The 23,449-nt window shown below is 46.2% G+C and overlaps 1 protein-coding gene across 1 annotated transcript in view; it reads right to left on the bottom strand.

Annotated features, from left to right (window-relative positions):
• MERTK (MER proto-oncogene, tyrosine kinase) overlaps positions 1-18,620 on the bottom strand; it is a 129,096-nt gene extending 110,476 nt beyond the window's left edge. Inside the window, exon 1 of the mRNA XM_032179101.2 lies at positions 18,331-18,620. Coding sequence (XP_032034992.1) covers positions 18,331-18,391 — 61 coding nt within the window. The 5' untranslated portion in view covers positions 18,392-18,620. The remainder of the gene's footprint in view (positions 1-18,330) is intronic.
• Positions 18,621-23,449: the final 4,829 nt, after the last annotated feature.

Genomic DNA, 23,449 nt, shown 5'->3' on the forward strand with positions numbered 1-23,449 from the left:
ATGCCACCAAGCCTGGCTAATTTTCTGTATTTAGTAGAGATGGGGTTTCACCATGTTGGTCAGACTGGTCTCGAACTCCTGACCTCAGGTGATCCACCTGCCTCAGCCTCCCAAAGTGCTGGGATTACAGGCATGAGCCACCATGCCCGGCTGCAAACTAAACTTCTAAATAGTCCATAGGTCAAAGAAAAAGTGTCAAGAAAAAAATTTTTTAAAATACATTGAACTAAATGAAAATAAAAACACAACAAAATTTGTGGGATACAGCTAAAGCAGTGCTGGGGGAAATTTATAGTATTAAAATAGAGGAAAAATCTCAAATCCATCATTTAAGTTTAGAACACAGGGAAAGGGCAAAATAAACTCAAAACAAGCAGAAAGAAGGAAATAATAGATAAAAAAAGAAAATAAAAAAAAGCAATACAGAATCAATGAAACAAACAACAAATTCTTTGAAAAGACCAATAAAATTAACAAACCTCTAGCAAGACCAACAAAGAAAAAAATGAGAAGACAAATTGTTAATATCAGGAATAAAACAGGGGAAATCACCATAGATTCTGCAGACATCAAAAGGATAAGTGAATACTACAAATAACCACACATGAATTTGGTAGCATAGAGGAAGTGAATTAAAAAACATAAACTATCACAATGTACCCCACATGAAATAGATAATTTGAATAGGGCTATAACTATTAAGGAAATTGAATTCATAATTTCTAAAACTACCGAAAAACAAATCTCCAGGCCCAGATGGTTTCATTGGATAATTATGCCAAATGCTTAAAGAAGAATTAACACCAATTCCACATAATCTCCTTCAGAAATTAGAAGAGAGGGTGGAACTTCCCAATATATTTTATGAAGCTAGTATTGCTCTGATACCAAAACCAGACAAAAACAATACAGAAAAAACAGATCAACATTCTTCATGAATATAAATGCAAAAAAATTCTTAACAAAATATCAACAAATAGAATTCACCAATACATAAAAATAATTATATGCCACAATGAAGTGGAATTTATGCCATGGATAGAAAGCTAGTTCAATATTTGAAAATCAGACAATGTCATCCAGCATACTAACAGACTAAAAAAAATAAAAATCACATGATCATATTGATCATTTAACAAAATTCAATATTCGCTCATGGGGGAAAAAAAAACCCTCTAAGAAAATTAGGACGAAGCCAGACATAGTGGCTCATGCCTGGAATCCCAGCACTTTGGGAGGCCAAGGCAGGTGGATCACCTGATGTCAGGAGTTCAAGACCAGTGTGGCCAACATGGTGAAAACTCGTCTCTACTAAAAATACAAAAATTAGGCCAGGCGCAGTGGCTTACACCTGTAGTCCCAGCTACTCGGGAGGCTGAGGCAGGAGAATGGCATGAATCTGGGAGGCAGAGCTTGCAGTGAGCTGAGATTGCGCCACTGCACTCCAGCCTGGGCCACAGAGCAAGACTCTGTCTCAAACAAACACACAAAAATACAAAAATTAGCCGGGCATGGTGGTGCACGCCTGTAGTCCTGGCTACTTGGGTGCTGAGACAGGAGAATCACTTGAACCTGGGAGGCAGAGGTTGCAGTGAGCCAAGATCGTGCCACTGCACTCCAGCCTGGGTGACAGAGGAGACTCCATCTCAAAAAAAAAGAAAGAAAGAAAGAAAAGAGGGGCACATCCTCAACTTAATAAAGATCTGAAAAAAAAAATGGATGGGAACAAGGCAAGGATATCTGCTTTCCCCATTCTTATTCAACACCATGCTGAAAGTTGTAGCCAATGCAATAAAGCAAGTAAAAGAAATAAAACACATCAGAAAGAAAAGATCAGAAAAGAAGAAAATAAAAGGATTGCTATTTGCAGATGTGATTGTCTTCATAGAAAATTCCAAGGAAGGCTAGGTACAGTGGCTCATGCCTGTAATCCTAGCACTTTGGGAGGCTGAGGTGGGTGGATCACCTGAAGTCAGGAGTTCAACACCAGCCTAGCCAAAATGGCGAAACCCCGTCCCTATAAAAAATACAAAAAAATTAGCCAGGTATGGTGGTTGCATGCGCCTGTAATCCCAGCTACTCCAGAGGCTAAGGCACAAGAATCACTTGAGCCCTGGAGGCGGAGGTTGCAGTGAGCCGAGATTGAGCCACTGTACTCCAACCTGGGCAACAGAGTGAGACTCCATCTCAAAAAAAGAAAAAGAAAAAAAAGAAAATTCCAAGGAATCTATAAAAAAGTCTCCTTGGGACAAATAAGTTATTTTATCAAGGTTGCAAGATACAAATTATTCTATTTCTATATATTAAGCAATAAACACATAGACATTGAAATTAAAAATACAATACCATTTACAATCACTCCAAATGGTGAAATACTTAGGCATAAATCTAACAAAGCACATACAGAGCTCATCTGCTAAAAACAACAAAACACTGATGAAAGAAATACAAGAAGATATAAATGGAGAGATATACTGTGTTCATAAATCGGAAATCTCAAACTAGAAAAAATATCAATTCTCCCCAAATTGATATACAGATTGTAGTATAATTTCAAAGTATATATTTGGCCTTTGTCCTTGATTCCTGGCATAGAGGTCCTTTAAGCAATGTTACAAATCTATGTTCAATATCTTCTACTAGGTAAAAAGCAAAGGACCTAGTACCTGTATCAACCCACACAGAAACTTTTTCACCTTTCACCAGCCCTTTTACCTAGACAATCTTCTCTAATCCTGTGAAGGGTGTATCACTGGAATTGTCCCCAGTTCATAGGTGAGGATCCTGAGGTTCACAGGTGCTAAATGACTTGCCCAGCTCTGCATGGCTAGGAAGGAATGAAGAGGGCTTCTCACAGCCACCCCTTCTACCCTAACCTTGCAGTCCACATACAAGCCCCAGCTACTGAGCCCTGGGTTGCAGGTGGTTCTGAGGGTTGAACTGAGGGAAGGCTCCAGTGTGTGAGAGCCAAGGGTGAGGATGGGGCACTGAATGATAAGCCTGGGTGGCGAAAGAGCCAGTGGCATCACTCACTTCACAATCTAGTTGCAACCTGTCCTGAGGAGTATTCTCGGATCTGTTTAGAGTACTCTAGGGAAGCAATATCTTAGTCCAGATCTCCCATGGCAATAACCTGCCTATAAGATGTGCAGGACTGGCAACATATAATGGGGCTGAAATTGTGTATAACCTACAATTCAGTATTTCCACTCCTAGACTCACATATGTCCATAGGGAGACATGTAAGAAGGTTAAGGGCTCTCAACTTGGATAGGGGTTTTGATACCTATATTTATTAAAACTCATCAGACTCCACACTTAAAATCTGCACATTTAATTATGGCAAAGGAAACCTCACAATAGAAAAGAATAATGTTCATGGTATCGTTGTTTGTAATAGAAAAATTCAGGAAAACCTAAATGCCCATTAAGAGGCAATTGAGGCCAGGTGCAGCGGCTCATGCCTGTAATCCCAGCACTTTGGGAGGCTGTGGTGGGCAAATCATGAGGTCAGGAATTTGAGACCAGCCTGGCCAGCATGGTGAAACCCCATTTCTACTAAAAATACAAAAAAAAATTAGCTGGGCATGGTGGTGGGCACCTGTAATCCTAGCTACTTGGTAGGCTGAGGCAGGAGAATCACTTGAACCCAGGAGGTGGAGGTTGCAGTGAGCCGAGATCGTGCCACTGCACTCCAGCCGGGGTGACAGTGTGAGACTCCATCATAAATAAATAAATAAATAAATAAATAAATAAATAAATAAATAAATAAAGCGATTGGAAGCCAGGCTCAGTGGCTCATGTCTGTAATCCCAACACTTTGGCAGGCCGAGGCAGGAGGATCACTTGACCCCAAGGGTTAGAGACCAGCCTCGACAAGGTGGCAAAACCTCATCTCTACAAAAAGGTTAAAAAAACAGCTGGGTGTTGGCATGCACCTGTAGCCCTAGCTACTGCTGAGGTGGGAGGATCACTTGAACCCAGGAGTTTAGGCTCCAGTGAGCTATGCTGGCACCACTGCATTTCAGCCTCGGCTCCAGCAAGCTATGATGGCACCACTGCATTTCAGCCTGGGCAACAGCCAACTCAAAAAAAAAAAAAAAAAAAAAGGCTGGGCACTGTGGCTCATGCCTGTAATCCCAGCACTTGGGAGGCTGAGATGGGCAGATCACTGGAGGTCAGGAGTTCAAGACCAGCCTGGCCAACATGGTGAAACCCCATCTTTACTAAAAATACAAAAATTAGCTGGGCGTGATGGTGTGCACCTGTAATCCCAACTGCTCGGGAGACTGAGGCAGAAGAATCACTTGAACCCAGGAGGCGGAGGTTGCAGTGAGCTGAGATAGCACCATTGCACTCCAGCCTGGGCAACAGAGCGAGACTCTGTCTCAAAAAAATAAAGAAAACAAAAAACCAAAAAGCGGCGATTGGATAAATAAAACTATGGTATATTCACATATTTGTCTATGAAGATAAATGAACAAAGGTTACACTTTTCAACTCAGATGAATTTAGCAAAGTTCACAAACAGTGAAAAAGCAAGCTGAAGAAGAAAGCATACTATTTATATGAAATTTTATAACATGTATGTGGTAAGCTGCTGCTAGTGTCCTGCTCAGCACCCATTTCCCCTTGTTTCCACAAAGGGGACCCGATCTCATTCAGGGTGGCAACTTGCCCAGCTAGCACATTTGACTTGCCACTCTTCCTGGCAGCTTGGAGTAATCGGGGAAAGGTTAGCAGAAGTCCATAGCACTGGGCTTCGTATCAAGTTATCACCTTTTTTTAAAAAAAAAAAAAAAAACTGCTTTGACATAATTGTACCTATCTATGGAGCACATTACACATTATTGTTAACTATAGTAATCCTACAGTGCTGTGGAACACTAAACTTATCCCTCCTGTCTTGCTGTAATTTTGAATTCTTTAACAAATCTCTTCCTATCCTCCCCTTCCTCCTATCCTTTCCAGGCCCTAGTATCCTTTGTTCTACTTTTTACTTCTACAAAATCAACTTTTTTGTTTAGCTTCCACCTATGAGTGAGGACATGTGGTGTTTAACTTTGTTTCTGGCTTGTTTTAATTAACCAAATGTCTTCCATTTCCATCCATGTTGTTACCAATGACAGGATTTCATTACTTTATGGCTAAATATTTAATAGTATTCCATTTGCGTATATACACACACACACACACACACACCACTTTTTTTTTTAAGATACAGGGTCGGCCAGGTGAGGTGGCTCATGCCTGTAATCCCAGAACTTTGGGAGGCCAAGGCGGGTGGATCACCTGAGGTCAGGAGTTCAAGATCAGCCTGGCCAACATGGTGAAACCCCAACTCAAATAAAAATACAACAATTAGCCAGGCGTGGTGGCAGGCGCCTGTAATCCCGGCTACTCAGGGGGCCGAGGGAGGAGAATCACTTGAACCCGGGAGGCGGAAGTTGCAGTGAGCTGAGATCATGTCATTGCACTCCAGCCTGGGGCACAAGAGCGAGACTTCGTCTCAAAAAAAAAAAAAAAAAGAGACAGGGCCTCACTCTGTTGCCCAGGCTGGAGTGCAGTAAGGCAATCACAGCTCACTATAGTCTCAAACTCCTGGGCTCAAGGAATTCTCCCACCTCAGCCTGCTGAGCAGCTATGACCATAGGCATGCACCACCATGTCTAGCTAATTTTTTTATTTCTAGTAGAGACTAGGTCTTGCCATGTTGCCAAAGCTTATACCACATTTTCTTTATCCATTCATCCACTGATGGACACCTAGACTGATTCCTTAGCTTGGCTATTGTGAATAGTGCTATAATAAACATGAGGGTGCAGATGTCTTTTTGACATACTGATATCCTTTCTTTTGGATAAATGACCAGTAGTGCAATTACAGGATCATATGGTAGTTCCATCTGTAGTTTTTTGAGGAACCTCCATACCATTCTCCATAGTGTTCCTGGACCAAACCGAGGGTTGGGCTGCTTATTCTCACGCCCAATAACGAGACGCAGATGAACTGGGAAAGAAGGGAGTTTATTTCTGTAACTGGGTACAGGGAGAAGGCCTGGAAAATATCACCAGATCAACTCAAAATTACAATGTTTTCCAGGGATTATATACCTTCTAAGCTATATGTCTACATGTAAGTGTGCATTCATTTAAAGACATAAGTGATTAATTTCTTCTAATCTATAACTAAGATCTGAGTCCTGAGGACCTTCTTCTGGAGCCTCAGTAAATGTACTTAATCTAAGTGAATCCAGGTGCTGGGGTGATTATCCTTATTATCTGTCTCCTGCTAAATCATGGAGGTTTGAGGAGTTCCTTCAGACCCCCAATGAACTTGTTTGTGGAGGTCTGGGGAATTTCTTAAGATCCCCAATAAAACTTGTTTAATCCTAAATGGGGCCTGTTAAGAATTCCTTCATTATCTTGTCATGCTTCAAGGCCCAGGAAAGGCCTGGGCAAAACTTCTGGTGGGCTTTTATTACATTTCAGCCTTTGTATGAGGGCACTGGCTCTATTAGCTTTTAATATTTAACTTAACCACTCAGTGCTGAAACAGTTGTTACAGAGGCCTGCATTAGTGAGACCTGGCCTGCCACAATAGTGGCTGTGCTAGTTTAAATCCCCACCAGCAGTGTATGAGTTCCCTTTTCTCTGCATCTTTGCCAGCATTTGTTATTTTTTGCCTTTTTGACGTAGCCATCCTAAATGCAATGAAATGAAACCCGTTTGTAATTTTGGTTTGCATCTCCCTGATGATTAGTGATGTTAAGCATTTTTTCATATATTTATTTGTTAGCCATTTGTATTTCTTCTTTTGAGACATATGTTTAGATCACTTGTTCATTTTTTAATCAGATTGCTTGTTTTTTGCTGTTGAGATGTTCCAGTCACCTTCTTGATAAAAAGGACAGATTCAGCTGATATGAAACTTTTTGTCCTTTTCCCTTCCGCTTTTTTCTGCCTGTAATGCAAATGAAATGCCCAGAAGCACAGCAGCCAATTAAGGAACAATGTGTTCTAAAAGCATACACTATAGATGTCAGAGCCAAGAGCCAGGTCATTGACTTTATCATGGAGCCACTGTCTAATCCCAACCTGGTTGCCATCAGACTGCTTGTTGTATGAGAAAAATACTCCCCTTTTGGTTACGCCACTGAAGTAAGGTTTTCTGTTATATGCAATCAAATGTAAACCCCAACTGACAAGGTGCAAAACGACACTATAGAGTATTACCAACATAATCATGTCAATCATGGTCGAAGGACAAAGAGACGCATGGGAACTGAAACACCCAATGTGGGATAATGGTTTTCTCTGGGTGGGAGTGAGGGGATGACACTGGAGAGAGGAACGACCAGGGACTTCCACTGTAGTGTTAATGTCTGACTTCTTATGCCAAGTAGTGAGTACACAGGTGAGTTTTATTACCTGTTATATCCTTTTGTGTATCCTAAATATTTTATAATAAGATGTGAGTATAAAGAGTAGGTGAGAGGAAAAAATGTAATGGTAAAAAGGGAAAGAAAGGCCTTACTATTTACTGGCTGGCCCACCTGATCAGCTGTATCTCCTTCCACCAACAGGTCCTAAAATTCCAAGGGCACTTGGCTTAATGAATCATCCAGCTCAACATTCTCACTTTGTCCAGGACTGGCCACCTTCCTTGGATAAGCATAATTAGCTTATTCCTACCCTCAATGGCCAGGTTCTGATACATACCCCTCCTGGGATGGGGTAAGAGAGAGGCTCCCCACCACTCCCCAAGAATCAGACATCAGACATACTGCATCAGTGGAGTGTAATGAAAGAGGTGGCACAGAATGGCTTGGACATACACAAGGCAGGGCCACAGCCCCAAAGATTGAGTCCACGGGTCCTGGGAACCTGAGCTTCCACCTTGTGAAAACGCATCCTAGGTGGTTCTTTTTTTTTTTTTTGAGACGGAGTCTTGCTCTGTCACCCAGGCTGGAGTGCAGTGGCGCGATCTCGGCTCACTGCAAGCTCCGCCTCCCGGGTTCACGCCATTCTCCTGCCTCAGCCTCTCCGAGTAGCTGGGACTACAGGCGCCCGCCACCACGCCCGGCTAATTTTTTGTATTTTTGGTAGAGACGGGGTTTCACCGTGGTCTCGATCTCCTGACCTTGTGATCCGCCCGCCTCGGCCTCCCAAAGTGCTGGGATTACAAGCGTGAGCCACCGCGCCCGGCCCTAGGTGGTTCTGAAGCATACCTCTTGTTGAGAACCCCTGTCATGAATCATTGTCTTTATCCTTATCTTCCCAGCCAGAATATTTAAGAGCGTTGCATTCTACAGTTTATATCACAAAATATTTTTTAAATTTCCAATTATAAAATGACATCATAATATTGAATGAATAAACTTTTGAAAACAACATCATTCTCCCTGATCCTGAAGATTCTGCTGCTCCCCCTTGGGGGGGATATGCCCCACTCCATCCACCCCTGAAAAAGCTTAGTCCATCCCTCTGCCTCTCAGAACCCAAGAGCCCATGCTCCCAGAAGATTTAGCAGGAAGAGGTCATATGCGTTTGGGGAGATCCAATATTCTCAGAAATATACCTCCATGTTTCCAGACTATTCTATTGCCCCAGATAGAGTTGGAGGGGGTACTTCCTGGAGGAACAGACAGCCCAGGTTGCAGGGAATGGCAACTGTCAACAGCAAAGAACCCACTAGCATCACTCTTTTTTTTTTTTTTGATACGGAGTTTTGCTGTTATCGCCCAGGCTGGAGTGCAGTGGCACAATCTCAGCTCACTGCAACATCCGCCTCCTGGGTTCAAGTGATTCTTCTGCCTCAGCCTCCCAAGTTGCTGGGATTACAGGCATGTGCCACCACGCCTGGCTAATTTTTTGTATTTAGTAGAGACAGGGTTTTACCATGTTGGTCAGGCTGGTCTCAAACTCCTGACCTCAGGTGATCCACCCACCTTGACCTCCCAAAGTGCTGGGATTACAGGCATGAGCCACCATGCCTGGCTGCATCACTCATTTTTAATGAAACTCTTCACACGAGCTCCATCTCCATTTCTGGGCTGATGCCTAAGAATGTTCACACCCAGAGTCATGCACAGGGCTGAGGGTCAAACTCAGGCTGAGGCTCTGTGTCCCAAAGTGCATGGGAGAAAGTATACCTTCCCACCTCTCCCCTTTAGATGGAATCAGTGTTCTGCCCCAAAGGGGCCTAGAATCATCCATCTGCTTTCCCATTTGACAAGTGAGGATGTGGAGTTTTAGAAGGAGGAGACACTATACCCCAGTTGTCCCTGCAGGTTCCTCTCAAAGCTAGGATGAGAACTTACATCTTTCAACTCCCAAAGTGGTTATTTTTTAAACTAAGAGTGAATCTAAAAAGCTTCTTTTTTTTATTTGCTCCAAAACTTTCAAAGAACATTGTTTTCATCACCAAATCTTCAAATCATGTGCCAGAATTGTAAAAAGGCTTAAAGTCTGGTTTCACTTCCTGTGTGGAGGCAGCCTGCCATTAATTGGAACAAGTGAAAAACTGGCCTCCAGGCACACACAACACTTAGGGAGTCCATGAATATTTATCACCTCACTGAGAATTCCCTAAGCGGCACAGTGACAGAAAACAACTTTCAGTTACGTTTGAGTCTCTGTTCTAATATTCTCCACTAAGACAGCCTGTTCTTACTTGTGAAAGTGATCATTTTCAAAACCATAATGAAGCCAGTCTACTATTGGTAGCTCTAACCACAAGGCCCTAAGGCTTAAAATAACAAAACAATTCATTCTCCAAAATAAACAAGGCTTTCCTTTGTGTATCTAATGAGGCAAGACCACAGCTAAGGCAAGTTCTAAGATGTTTACTGTCCCTGAATGCTGAGGTATCTAGATCCTCAAAGAAAAAGCAGATTACACAAAGGGATCTGTCAGAAAGCATTTGCATAAGTGCCAACCTGAGATCTAAATCCAGAGGATGGACCCCTCCCGGAGTGACCTAGGGCAGAGCACTAACCCTGTGATGATTGGATCTTGTTTTGAAGGGACCAACAGAAACACATGGAAGGGGCCGGGCACGGTGGCTCAAGCCTGTAATCCCAGCACTTTGGGAGGCCGAGGCGGGTGGATCATGAGGTCAGGAGATCGAGACCATCCTGGCTAACACGGTGAAACCCCATCTCTACTAAAAAAATACAAAAAAATTAGCCGGGCGTGTTGGCGGGCGCCTGTGGTCCCAGCTACTCGGGAGGCTGAGGCAGGAGAATGGCGTGAACCCAGGAGGTGGAGGTTGCGGTGAGCCGAGATCGCGCCACCGCACTCCAGCCTGGGGGACAGAGAAAGACTCCGTCTCAAAAAAAAAAAAAAAAAAAAAAAAAAAAAAAAAAAAAAAAAAAAGAAACACATGGAAGGCACAGAGTACAAGGAGAAACATACAAGTGTAAAATGTGCTGGCACAAAAATCCAGGCATTGAGCTTCTGAAATGAAATGGGGTTTCTCTAAGCACAAATATAAATGTTCTTAGCTTTTGGTGTAATATTATTCCAAACATAAAGCCAACATCTGTTCTCTCTTTCTCTCTCCCTCTGCCCCTTCTCCCTGCCTGCCACCTCCAAGACTCATGGAAAATCCATTTACCATTGAGTGAAAGAAGCACTGATAATTGAAGAACTAGCCAAGAAGGATGAAATAAAATGCTTTAGAATTGAGTGTAGGTTTCTGGATGGGCACGGTGGCTCACGCCTATAATTCCAGCACTTTGGGAGGCTGAGGCAGGCCAATCACCTGAGGTCAGGAGTTCGAGACCAGCCAGGCCAACATTGTGAAACGTTGTCCCAACTAAAAAATACAAAAATTAGCCGGGTGTGGTAATGGGTGCCTGTAATCCCAGCTACTCGGGAGGCTGAGACAGGAGAATCGCTTGAACCTAGGAGGTGGAGGCTGCAGTAAGCTGAGATCACGCCACTGCACTCCAGCCTGGGTGACAGAGTGAGTCTCCATGTCAAAAAAAAAAAAAAAAAAAAAAAAAAAAAGGACAGAGTGTAGGTTTCTCAATGAAATGTTCACGACATAATCACCCTTTCTTCCTTTATCACTCTGAAACACCAGGACTTGAGGAGGTGACCTGGCCATAGCAGCCCAGAGTTTCACATGCCGGCCATGTCCCTAGATCCTGGTGCCTGACAGAGGCCCCGAGAGTGAAAATGTGGCAGCTCCCATGAAGGGAGGGCTGTCCAGCTGCAGAGTCTCACAAAACTAAGGAAGATCTAGGCCCTCCCTTCCTGTGGCTAAGAATCTTTCACCCAGTTCAACAGCCATGGTTCAGACAGAGAAAACTAAGGCCTAGGAGGGAGGAAGTGCCAGGATGGCAGGTATTCTTAGTATCCTTGTTCTCCAAAAGGGGCCTGCTGATCCTAATGGAATTCTCTGCCCCTGCCAGGCTGCATTTTTAGCACTTCAGCTGGAGGCAGGAGTGGGAGACATAGAATGAAAAGAGAGGGAACTGGTTTAACTCTGGTCACAGGTTAGCCAATGCCCAGAGTGCCACAGGGAGAGTAATCAGGGTTCCCTCCCAGGCACCTGAGGGCTAGCTCGCCCATGCCATTAAGCCGGAAGCACCAGGAGCCAGGAGTGCACCTGGGGCTCATGGCCCTTTCCATTTCCTACAAGACCACCTGCGGACACATACTCATGCCTGCATGGAATCTACTCTAAGAACCAAAGCCTCATTTTCTCTATGTTGCAGCCAACTGACTTCATTGGGAAAACCTAGCTCGATGTGGTAAAAAGGAAAAGAATTTTCTGAGCCAGGTGCAGTGGTTCACTCCTGTAATCCCAGCACTTTGAGAGGCCAAGGTGGGTGGATCGCGAGGTCAGGAGTTCAAGACCAGCCTGCCCAACATGGTGAAACCCCGTCTCTACTAAAAATACAAAAATTAGCTGGGTCTGGTGGAGGGCACCTGTAATCCCAGCTACTCGGGAGGCTGAGGCAGAGAATTGCTTGAACCCAGGAGGCAGAGGTTGCAGTAAGCCGAGATCGCGCCACATGCACTCCAGCCTGGGTGACAGAGCAAGACTCCATCTCAAAAAAAAAAAAAAAAAAAAAAGAATTTTCTGGATGTTCACACTCAAAAACCCTAAAACAAAACAAATACAAAAAATAAAAAATAAAAAAATAAAAACCACACCCAGTTTGGAAAAGAGTTATGTGGGAAAAGTTGAACAGGAACTGGACTTCATTTTTATACCTTCCTGAGAGGCAAATGACAGGAAGCTATTCCTGTACTATGTCAAGATTGAACTCCATAAGGGAAGGTATGGGGGCAGGGGTAGGAGGGGAGTGGCAGTCAGGGCGGGCCCTGCTTCTCTGGAGAACTGCTTGGTTCTGGGTGGGTTTTGCTCAAACTACTAGGAAACAAAAACCTAAAGAGCTGCAGCAAAGAACTTGGGCACTCTAGGGCGACCCTGGAGGGCCCCTTCACCAAAGCATTCTGAACAATGGAGGGTGGACCATTCAGGATACACTTCAGTAAGAAAAGAACCCTCCTCCCAACACCTTTTGTCTAGGAAAAACATTTCCCCCAAACTTGAGTTCAGAAGAATGGAGGAGAACCATTGGTAATAATGGCAAATATATTTTAAGCACATATCACCTGCCATTAGCTCATTACGTCCTCCTAACAATTCTACGAAATAGAGCCTCCCACTGTACCCAAAAAGGAACAGAGGTCCTGAAAGTTAACCACCACCCCCAAAGCCCCAGAAGCCAGTGCCGGTTAACACTTTCATTCCAGTCCCCAGAGGCATAGTGTGCCTCACACAGTGTGAGCCCCCTTTCAGTTTTTATAATAATTAACCTCCTGCTGAGACACATACCAATTCAGAGCCATGTGCTTTGGGTTAAGATTAAACTAATGACAAGGGCCAAAGTCAAGGCACCCAGAGCTACCTGTCACTGAGCAAGGAGTTGTTAGAACTGTGTTTAACATGAAAAATTACCTTCTGACATTTTTTTTTTCTAGTTGGAATAGTTAGGACAATATAAAATATGTTTGGGGTTAATACAGTCCAAAAATCTATCTGGTTTTAATTGACTAGCTCCTCCAGTAATGAAATCACATTGGCATCACAGCAAAATAAAAGATTTGTTTTCTATTAACCAAGCCCCGAATGTGAGGGCATGGGAGCTCCAGCAATTCTGTTTCTGGAAAAGCCAGTAGGAAAAGAGAAGGGTGAGGAGCATCTGGCAAGACACGCAGGGGCTTGGTTCTTTCATGCTGTGCTCTGATACTCACTGAGCACCCATATGAGTTCCATGCTGTGTTAGCAGTGAACAAGACAGCAGCCCTGCCACCAGGAGCTTACCTTGTAGTGGGGGGACAGTGGAGGAAAACGAGTAAACAAAAAGGTAAGTCTGGGTGCCATAGCTCACGCCTGTAATCTCTGCACTTTGGGAGGCCGAGTAGGCGGATCACCTGAGGTCAGGAGTTCGAGACCAGCCTGGCCAACATGGTGAAACCCTGTCTCTACTAAAAATACAAAAATTAGCCAGTTGTGGTGGCAGGTGCCTGTAATCCCAGCTACTGAGGGGGCTGAGGCAGGAGAATCGCTTGAACCTGGGAGGCGGAGGTTGCAGTGAGCGGAGAATGTGCCATTGCAAGACTATCAATAAAGAGAGAAAGAGAGGGAGGGAGGAAGGAAGGAAGGAAGGAATGAACTGATCAGGTTGTGAGAAGCATTATCAGGAAATTAAATTTAAGGGACAGTGGGGTGTATGCGTATGATACTTTGGCAGGGAGTGGTTATTGGGGAAGGCTTCTCAAGGAGAACCTCTGAACTGAAACCCAAAGGATGAGAAGAAGCCAGCATGCTGAGATCTTGGGGAAAAGGTTCCAGCCAGAGGGAACAGTCACTGCAAAGGCTGCTCAGGCCCTAGAAAGAAGACACAGGTGGCTGGAGTGGTGGGAACAAGAGGGAAGTGAATGGAAATGGGTCAAAGAGGTTCGCTGTGAGTCTCTGCAAATTCTAGTAGGGAACAGGAAGCCACTGGAAGATTTTCAAGTGGAAAACACAATCATATTCGTTTCCAAACTCTCATTCTGGCTATTATATGGAAAGTGGCTGTTTCACACGTGTGTTCAAGGTCCCAGCTCAGTTTTTCTACCCGGCAGCATGTTCCCAATTCACAGGCATAAAAAGATTGAACCTCTTCTTGACCAATGCTGACTAGTAACTCACTGGCCCTTCTCCTACAATTATCTGGAAATTATTTCAAAATTAAGATTTAAAAATATAATTATTGGCTGGGCGTGGTGGCTCATGCCTGTCATCCCAGCACTTTGGGAGGCCAAGGCAGGCAGATCACCTGAGGTTGGGAGTTTGAGACCAACCTAACCAACATGGAGAAACCCTGTCTCTACCAAAAATACAAAATTAGCCAGGCGTGGTGGCACATGCCTGTAATCCCAGCTACTCAGGAGGCTGAGGCAGGAGAACTGCTTGAACCCAGGAGGTGGGAAGTTGCGGTGAGCCGAGATTGCGCCATTGCACTCTAGCCTGGACAGCAAGAGCGAAACTCTATCTCAAAAACAAAAAAACATAATTATTGTTAATTTTTTAAAAATTGTATTCAGCTGTGCATGATGGCTCATGCCTATAATCCCCACACTTTGAGAGGCTAAGGTGGGAAGATCGCTTGAGCCCAGGAGTTCAAGACCAGCCTGGGCAACATAGTGAGACCCTGTCTTTACAAAAAATAAAAAATTAGCCATGCATGGTGGTATGTGCCTGTGGTCATAGCTACTCGGGAGGCTGAGGTGGGAGGATCACTTGAGCCTGGGAGGTTGAGGTTGCAGTGAGCCGTGATGGTGCCACTGCACTCTAGCCTGGGTGGCAGAATGAGACCCTGCCAAAAAAAAAAAAGAAAGAAAAGAAAAGAAAAGAATTCCACTCAGCACTTTAATGAGTCAGAATAATTTTCTTAAAAGTATTCATTTTTAAAATATGCACCATGTACTTTCAAAAAGCATTTGAAGCCTTTGGAATAAAGCCCACAAGCAACAGAACAACTTAAAAGTTCCCTCTGGGAAGATGTTTGTAATATACTGGAATACATGTTACAATATCAGTTTGGAAGAGAAATATTAACATTAAAGAATCTCAAAAGCCTAATTTACTCTAAGGGTTGAGTTTAGCTGCACACACAGCCTCATCATGAGCTAAGTCCTCATAATGCGTTCATTTTTATCCACATTTATATTTATCTTGCTCCGTCCCCTCCCTGGCCCTTCAGAGAGCCACCGCTTGCCTCATTTTGCTGCTCAATGGCACCCCCATCAGAGACTGAGCAGAAAGGAAAGACTGGAAAGCCTCGAAATGCTCCTGGTTTGGCAGTTCCAGTTCTGTGTGTGCATGTCTTTGTGAGACGTGTGGTGTCTATGTGTGTTGGAAGGCAGAGGGGAATTCCTGGGTTAAAGTGATGCTTAAATTTTATTTATCCATTCTTCTATACTCCTACAGTGTAGAATCTACACACACATTCTCATTCTCTCTCTCTCTCTCTGTCTCCCCTGTGTGGTCAGCAAAGCACTCAGACCCACAATGTGTAATAGGAAAATCTTAAAATTAGATGAAGAGTCTAATTTCCGTGTTCAATTTCTTCATACAGCACTCCTTTGTGCTGTAATTCTGCCAGTGAGAATCCCATTCTTTAAGCTTTTCACAAGGTGAGATGTAAAACTATCAGACATCTCACAGCTAAAGTTCAAAACAAAAAGCAAAAAGTGCAAGAAGGGCCGGGCGCGGTGGCTCACGCTTGTAATCCCAGCACTTTGGGAGGCCGAGGCGGGCGGATCACGAGGTCAGGAGATCGAGACCACGGTGAAACCCCGTCTCTACTAAAAATACAAAAAAAATTAGCCGGGCGTGGTGGCGGGCGCCTGTAGTCCCAGCTACTCGGAGAGGCTGAGGCAGGAGAATGGCGTGAACCCAGGAGGCGGAGCTTGCAGTGAGCCGAGATTGCGCCACTGCACTCCAGCCTGGGCCACAGAGCGAGACTCCGTCTCAAAAAAAAAAAAAAAAAAAAAAAAAAAAAGTGCAAGAAGAACAATTGGTGAAACTTTTCATTCTTCCAGCTGGGTGGATTTTAAAAGGCCTTTTTATGATTGTCTGATTAAAGTTGATTGTCAGCTACAAAAATTTGTTATTATAGCGTCTTAAAAATTTAGAAAAACAATAGCACTCCAATTTTTAAGTATTTAACACAAACCTATTGTTCCCATTACTTTCTCCATAGTTCTCACCACATTCACTACCTCTAAGACTATTCATGGCCAGCTCTCACTGGTAGCAACATACAACAGATTTGCAGCAGATTATTAAAAATGGGCCTGGCAGAAATGCTGAGGAATTTTTGAAGGTTTGGTGGGGTGGGGGGGGGGGGGGGGGGGGCAGTGGAGGACAGAACTGCTTTAGTTCTTTGCCTGGTTTTTGGCTCTTAAAGTTTGTTTCAAATTGCTATGTTGCCCCAAATTATAAATTGCCTATGTAATTTAACGTGCAAAAAGTGGGTGCATTGTTTAAGAATTTTTCATTTGAGTAAATGAGCTTTCAAAGGAAAATCCCAAAGGAAGAACTTTTAAGTAACTTACCTGACTATAAATTGAGCTTTCCAGGTATTCCTAAAAAACATCTTTGACTATAATAGGTGAAGGCTAGTCAAGTGCATTCTCGATCCAAAGAGAGAAAATCTACATGCTGAATGGAAATAGAAACCTTTTAGCTAAGAGAAAATACTTGGAATGTGTTTATTTAGCATTTTTCCCCTTTCTTTTTCTTTTGGGTAAAGCCTGGTAAGTTTATTCCAGCCTCCTCAAGAAGTGCATCAGCGATCAAACTTGAAATCTGTTCATCACTCACTCCCCAAATAAGCTGTTCAAGCATAATGAGCCGGGCGCGGTGGCTCACGCCTGTAATCCCAGCACTTTGGGAGGCCGAGACAGGTGGATCACGAGGTCAGGAGATCGAGACCATCCTGGCTAACACGGTGAAACCCCGTCTCTACTAAAAATACAAAAAATTAGCCGGGCGCGGTGGCAGGCACCTGTAGTCCCAGCTACTCGGGAGGCTGAGGCAGGAGAATGGCATGAACCCGGGAGGCGGAGCTTGCAGTGAGCTGAGATTGCACCACTGCACTCCAGCCTGGGTGACAGAGCGAGACTCCGCCTCCAAAAAAAAAAAAAAAAAAAGCATAATGAAACCGGCCTTCCTTGCCTCCACTTATCAATCCAGCATCTTGTATTAAAATGCCTGGAACAAGCTGGGCGCGGTGGCTCACGACTGTAATCCCAGAACTTTGGGAGGCCAAGGCGGGCAGATCACGAGGTCAAGAGACCGAGACCATCCTGGCCAACATGGTGAAACCCCGTCTCTACTAAAAATACAAAAACTAGCCGGACGTGGTAGCGCGAGTCTATAGTCTCAGCTACTCGGGAGGCTGAGGCAAGAGAATCGCTTGAATCCGGGAGGCGGAGATTGCAGTGAGCCAAGATCGCGCCGCTGCACTCCAGCCTGGCGACAGAGCGAGACTCGGTCTCAAAAATAAATAAATAAATAAATAAACAAACAAACAAACAAATAAATAAATAGCAAGCCTGTAACAACACTTGGCTGCATCCAGACAAACGTAAACGCTGCCGAGCACTGTAAGTTCTGTTCTGCCATAACAGGAGTGAAAAGAATGCTCCCCTTTTCCCACACTCTCTGGGTGCCCCTAAAAAGGGATACTAATAATGCCCTTAAGGGCTCATTGGGAGCAGCCAGGACTGCCGTCCCTCCCTGGCCGGACGCTCGGCCTTGGTCTATCGCGGCTCCCGGACTGCGACTCCGACTCCCGCAGCCCGTTCGTTCGCCCCGCGCCGGTCCCTCGGAACTCCGGCCAGAGCGGGGCCCCACCATGCAACTCTAGTGGAAAGTTCTCGTCGCATTCCAGACCAGACCTGCTACCTATGTTCCACTCGCAGGAACTTCGGGACTTGCAGCGCGCCCGGCCGAGCTCGATTTCCTCCTCCGCGATGAAGAGGGGAGGCTGCAACGCCGACCCTGACCCGGCTTCACCACGATGCGCACCCACAAGCCGGGCTGGGTGCCCTCGGGACGCTTGAGGCACCGCGGTCAGTGGACCGTAGGTTCGCCTACGCCCCCTTCTCTGGCACCGCAGTGGGTGGAGGGTGTTTGCAAACTTGTCCAGCAGCTAGGTGCGCCCCTGTGGACGCGCTCCCTCCCCTGAGCCCCTTGCTTCCTCCTGGGAGCCCCCACCCCCTCGCCTGGTCCCCAGCCGGGCGCAATCACCTCTACTCCAGAGCGCGGGGAGGAAGAGGCCCAGCAGCAGCGGCAGCGGGGCCGGCCCCATCCCGGGGCTGCGGATCTGTAATTTCTCTCCGGACGGACGGACAGATGGACGTCCCGAACCTGCCCTGTCTCCAGCCAAGCGCGCCAGCGAAGCTCCCTGTCCAGGCGGCCCCGGCAGTGAGTGCCGAGCGGCGGAGCCAAGCGGCCGGCGGGAGGCGCCGAGGGCTGGAAGGGACGGGCCGGGGGCCGAGCCGAGGCCGACCCGGGCTGGAGGAGAGGAGCCGGCAGGGGGGCGACTCCCGGCGGGCCCAGCAGGTTGGGGTGGGAGGGGGCGGGAGGACGAGGGGGAGGAGGGGCGTAAAGGGGAAAGGGAGGGGGTTAGAGAGGAGGGGCGGGCCGAAGGCCACCGCTGGGCGGACGGCGGGGAAGGGGGCGGAGAGGAAGGAGAGGGGGCTGAGAAACCCGGAGGGAGCTGGAAAGAGAAGTGAAGGGGAGGGGTGGACTGGAGGTCCGCAGGAGAGACGGCTCTGGCCGCTGCGCGGGTCCGGAGCCCCACACGTGTAGGTGGGAGATAGGGAAGGACAGAAGCTGGGAGAGGAGTAGAGGATGCCCGAGGCAGCCCCCAGACCCAAGAGGAGTGTCCAGAGGCGCCCCCGCATTCCAGGCTTGGCTGACACAGAAAACCCTGGCAGCGCCGCTCCCAGAGGCCAAGGCCACGGCGGCAGCGCTCCCTGCCGAGGGCTCCTCCACATCCATTCCGCTCGCCGCCCAGCGCCTCCTGGGTACCGGGCCCGAGGTGCGCGACACGGCCCTGGCATCGAGGAGCTCACCGCCCCGGGGGGAGGGGTTCCTGGGGAAGGACGCTTTGCCGTGGCTCCGTGACAAGCCAGAGAGAGGCGACACTCAAGGAGGGAGATGAACGTGAATGACAAAGTGCAGAGCAGGAGTGGGAAGAGGGGGAACCACAGCACGTTACTCTCATGGACCTCCACAAGGTGTGCACGGTCCAAGAGGCAGTAGCAGAGAGTGAATCGTAAGAGAAATGTAACTACTTACACTAATAATGGCAACAGTAACTTAATTTATATACATAGTTTCTTAAAGGTAACACTTTTAGAATGAATGTATTTTAATGTGGTCCTTTTAACAACATAACATGAGCCAAATCATGTCCCTCTGCTCAAATCTCCCCAAACCTATCAATGGTTCCTGCTGTCTCTGCCTAAGCCACGGTTCTGCAGTGGTCTACGAGGTTCTATGTGACCTGGTCCCCTTTCCTCTTTGGCCTCATCTCCTTACGCCTCTTCCACTTACGTTGGTCTCACCAAGCGGTCCCTTGACCCCTACACTGGCTGGACATTTCCCGTAGATTCGGCTATGGGAAGGAGACAAGCAGCCCAGATGGGTTTAGACAGGTTATTACTTACACCAACAGCAAAAGCAAAATCAGTGTGGTGTCAGCTCCACGCATCCTTAGGCCCACAGGATAACACCAAACTGGAAGGGTCGGTGTTATCCTATTGGTCTACATTATTTAACAAAAATAAATAAATAAATAAGACAACATGAGCCCTGCCGCTGAGTAGCCAAGTCTAAATTACACCAAGCAGTTTTATAGACTTCACAGGAGCCTGCTGCTGTATGCTTGGAGGGAAGCGGGCTGGGAGGTGGAGGGAGGGATATGGAAAGTCCTGCAGTCAACTGAAACGTTGGAGAAGGAAGAGAAATGGCCTTGCAGCAGTCTCCTGTGAGGTAGGGATAGGAAACTGCCTAACAGTGGCTCCTCACCAGGCTTACCTATCCCTGCTTAGGGGAAATCACAGGGCAGTCCAACAAGACTTGGGTCAGACCGTGATCATACCTTGCCTACATGGCCTTGAGAGATGTGTAAGATTGCCAAGGACACCTCAGTAGAGCTGTTCTCCTGCAATTTCCTTGCTATTGCTCACATATACCAAGCACTCCTCCGCTGAAAGGTTTTGCACTGGCTGTTCCTTCTGCCTGAAATGCTCTTCCCCTAGACACACAGCTTCCCAGTTGGCTCTCCTCCAAATCAGCTCAAATCTCACTTTCTTGTTGAGGCCTGCCTTGCACAATACTCTTCAGCTATCTACCGGTGTTTGATATACCACCCCAAACATAGTGGGAGTAAAATATCAGCCATTTTATTAGATTCCTGAATTCTGTGGATTGGAGGTTTGGACAGAGCACTGGGGAAATAGGTTGTCTTTGCTCCTCAGTATCTGCCTGGGACCTTAGGCTCAAATGGTTGGGGATTAGAATCATGTAAAGTAAATTATAGCCTGCAGGCCTATGGCTTCTTTTTGCAAATAATTGTTATCAAAACACAGTCATTCATGTTGGTAATTGTGACAGAGGTTATGTGGCCCACAAAGCCATGCAATCTGGCCCTTTAGAAAAAAGTTGGCTAACCCCGATCTCAAGGCTCATTCACTCACATAGCTGCCATCTGCACTGGGATGACTTGGGCACTAGGGCTGCAGAATAACAGGAGCACCTAAATGAGGCTTCTCCATGGTGGCCTTGGAGTAGCTGGAAGTCTTGCGCGGCAACTCAGGACTCCAAGAGCAAGAGTAAACAAGGAGGAAGCTTCGTGGCCTTTTATGTCCTAGCCTCGGAGGTCACATAACTCCACCCTACTCTCTTGATGGAAGCAGTCACAACCCCACCCTCATGGGGAGGAGCCATAGAGGTTCAAGGCCAACCTCTTGAAGATAGAAGTGTCAAAGAAGTTGCAATTGTGCTTTTAAAAATCCACAAAAAAGGCCGGGCGCGGTGGCTCACGCCTGTAGTCCCAGTACTTTGGGAGGCCGAGGCAGGCGGATCATGAGGTCAGGAGATCGAGACCATCCTGGCTAACAAGGTGAAACCCCGTCTCTACTAAAACTACAACACAAAAAAATAGCCGGGCGTGGTGGCGGGCGCCTGTAGTCCCAGCTACTCGGGAGGCTGAGGCAGGAGAATGGCTTGAACCTTGGAGGCGGAGCTTGCAGTGAGCCGAGATCATGCCACTGAACTCCAGCCTGGGCAGACAGAGTGAGACTCTGACTCAAAAAAAAAAAAAAAAAAAATCCGCAAATGCCAAAACTTAGCTAAACTGTGGGATGTCAGCTCTACAATGTTAATTTTGTACTTGTTGTGCATCCAAATGATATTGCAATTTAATGTCCTAATTATTCAAGTGATCAGACTACGTGTAGGAAAATACGAGCAACAAACAAACAAACAAAAAACAACCCCGACCCCATATTACATAACTAGTTCCACGGCTGTTGTGCAACTTCAACAAGAAGACACTTACCTGGAACCCATTCTCCAATGCCCACTGTGTCTCCTGTGTCAGCTAAGACTCTGTGTTACAAGTAGGAGCCCCTACTGTTTAATACCTAAGAAAAAGAGAGAATGTTAAAGGCCTGCAGCAGTGTTCGTCTAAGGGCTAGGGAAGATCACCCCCACTGATTCAAGTGTGAAAGAGCTGTAACCAAGGTAAAGTGGCATTGTGGTCACAATCTATGTGTCAAACATGTTCAACACATCAGTGACAGGACTTGAGGCTTCCAACTGAAGGACCCATAGGAGCGTGCCAGGCCACACACAAATGAAATGTGTGAAGACATAGTCCTCAATGACCCTATGTCTAAACCCACACCTTGCTTCTCTTTGTCCTCTTACCCCTGTCCCCTACCCCTTTCAGCTCTGTCTACAGCTATACCTGTAATTTATTTCCCCCTCCTGCCTCTAGTCTACCATGTAGACCCCCCAGTTCACCTCCCTCAGAAATCTTCTATGCCATCAGCTGGGTACAGTGGCTCACACCTGTAATCCCAATTCTTTGGGGGGCCAAGGTGGGCAGATTACTTGAGGTCAGGAGTTCGAGACCAGCCTGGTCAACATGGTGAAACACTGTCTCTACTAAAAATATAAAAATTATCTGGGTGTGGTGGTGCATGCCTGTAATCCCAGCTGAGGCAGGAGAATTGTTTGAACCTTGGAGGCAGAGGTTGCAGTGAGCTAAGATGGTGCCACTGCACTCCAGCCTGGGCAACAGAGAGAAAGACTCCGTCTCAAAAAAAAAAAGCAATCTTCGGACCACTTTGGCACTTTGGACCATTTGGCACTCACTCACCCAGCAGCTAGCATCCATACCACACTACTCTAGTAACAGCACCCTGGTTTTCCTTTGGCGAACCATGCCTCCCACACTCACCTCCCTGTCCCTGGGCCCGGATGTGAGATTCTCTTTGCTGTCTTAAGACCATTGTCTGTCCCTACTCAATCTTTTTTTTTTTTTTTTTTGAGACAGAGTCTCGCTCTGTCGCCCAGGCTGGAGTGCAGTGGCGCAATCTCGGCTCACTGCAAGCTCCGCCCCCCGGGTTCACGCCATTCTCCTGCCTCAGCCTCTCCGAGTAGCTGGGACTACAGGCGCCCGCTAACACGCCCGGCTAATTTTTCTTTTTGTATTTTTAGTAGAGACGGGGTTTCACTGTGGTCTCGATCTCCTGACCTCGTGATCCGCCCGCCTCGGCCTCCCAAAGTGCTGGGATTACAAGCGTGAGCCACCACGCCCGGCCTCTGTCCCTACTCTCTGAAGTCTCTGGCTTTGACCCTGATGTCATTAGATTAGACCAGCCCTGCTTGCTGCAGCCATGTAGAAACTCCCGAGTCTCTCCTAATTCTCTGAAGATGCAGTGCCTGCATCACGGTCACTCCCTTTACACTATCCTTGCCATAACTTTTGGTAGTTTCAGTAAGTACCTTATAAATGATATTTCAACACCACAGCTTCTAAACCACTTGACCTCTTGTCCTCCATTCAGTATTCTGAGCAATATATTAGAAATGTAAGTGCCAAGTTCTTAAAATTTGCTGGATATCTGGAATGGTGCCCATAAGAAAGTCAACTCATAATGCCAAAAATCTTGAGGGAAGTACAAGCATCTTGTAGTTTCTTGCATGACACAGACAGTGCGTGGAAGAGACCCCATTCAGTGTGCTGAACAACATAATGGGGGTATAGGTTTATGGCCTTTGGGGGCATATATTTTAGGTAATGTAAACCATTTGAAATATTGAATCAAACACACATATACAAGTGCAG

This window comes from Hylobates moloch, unplaced genomic scaffold (assembly GCF_009828535.3).
Source record: "Hylobates moloch isolate HMO894 unplaced genomic scaffold, HMol_V3 SCAFFOLD_15, whole genome shotgun sequence".
NCBI classification, from domain to species: Eukaryota; Metazoa; Chordata; class Mammalia; order Primates; family Hylobatidae; genus Hylobates; species Hylobates moloch.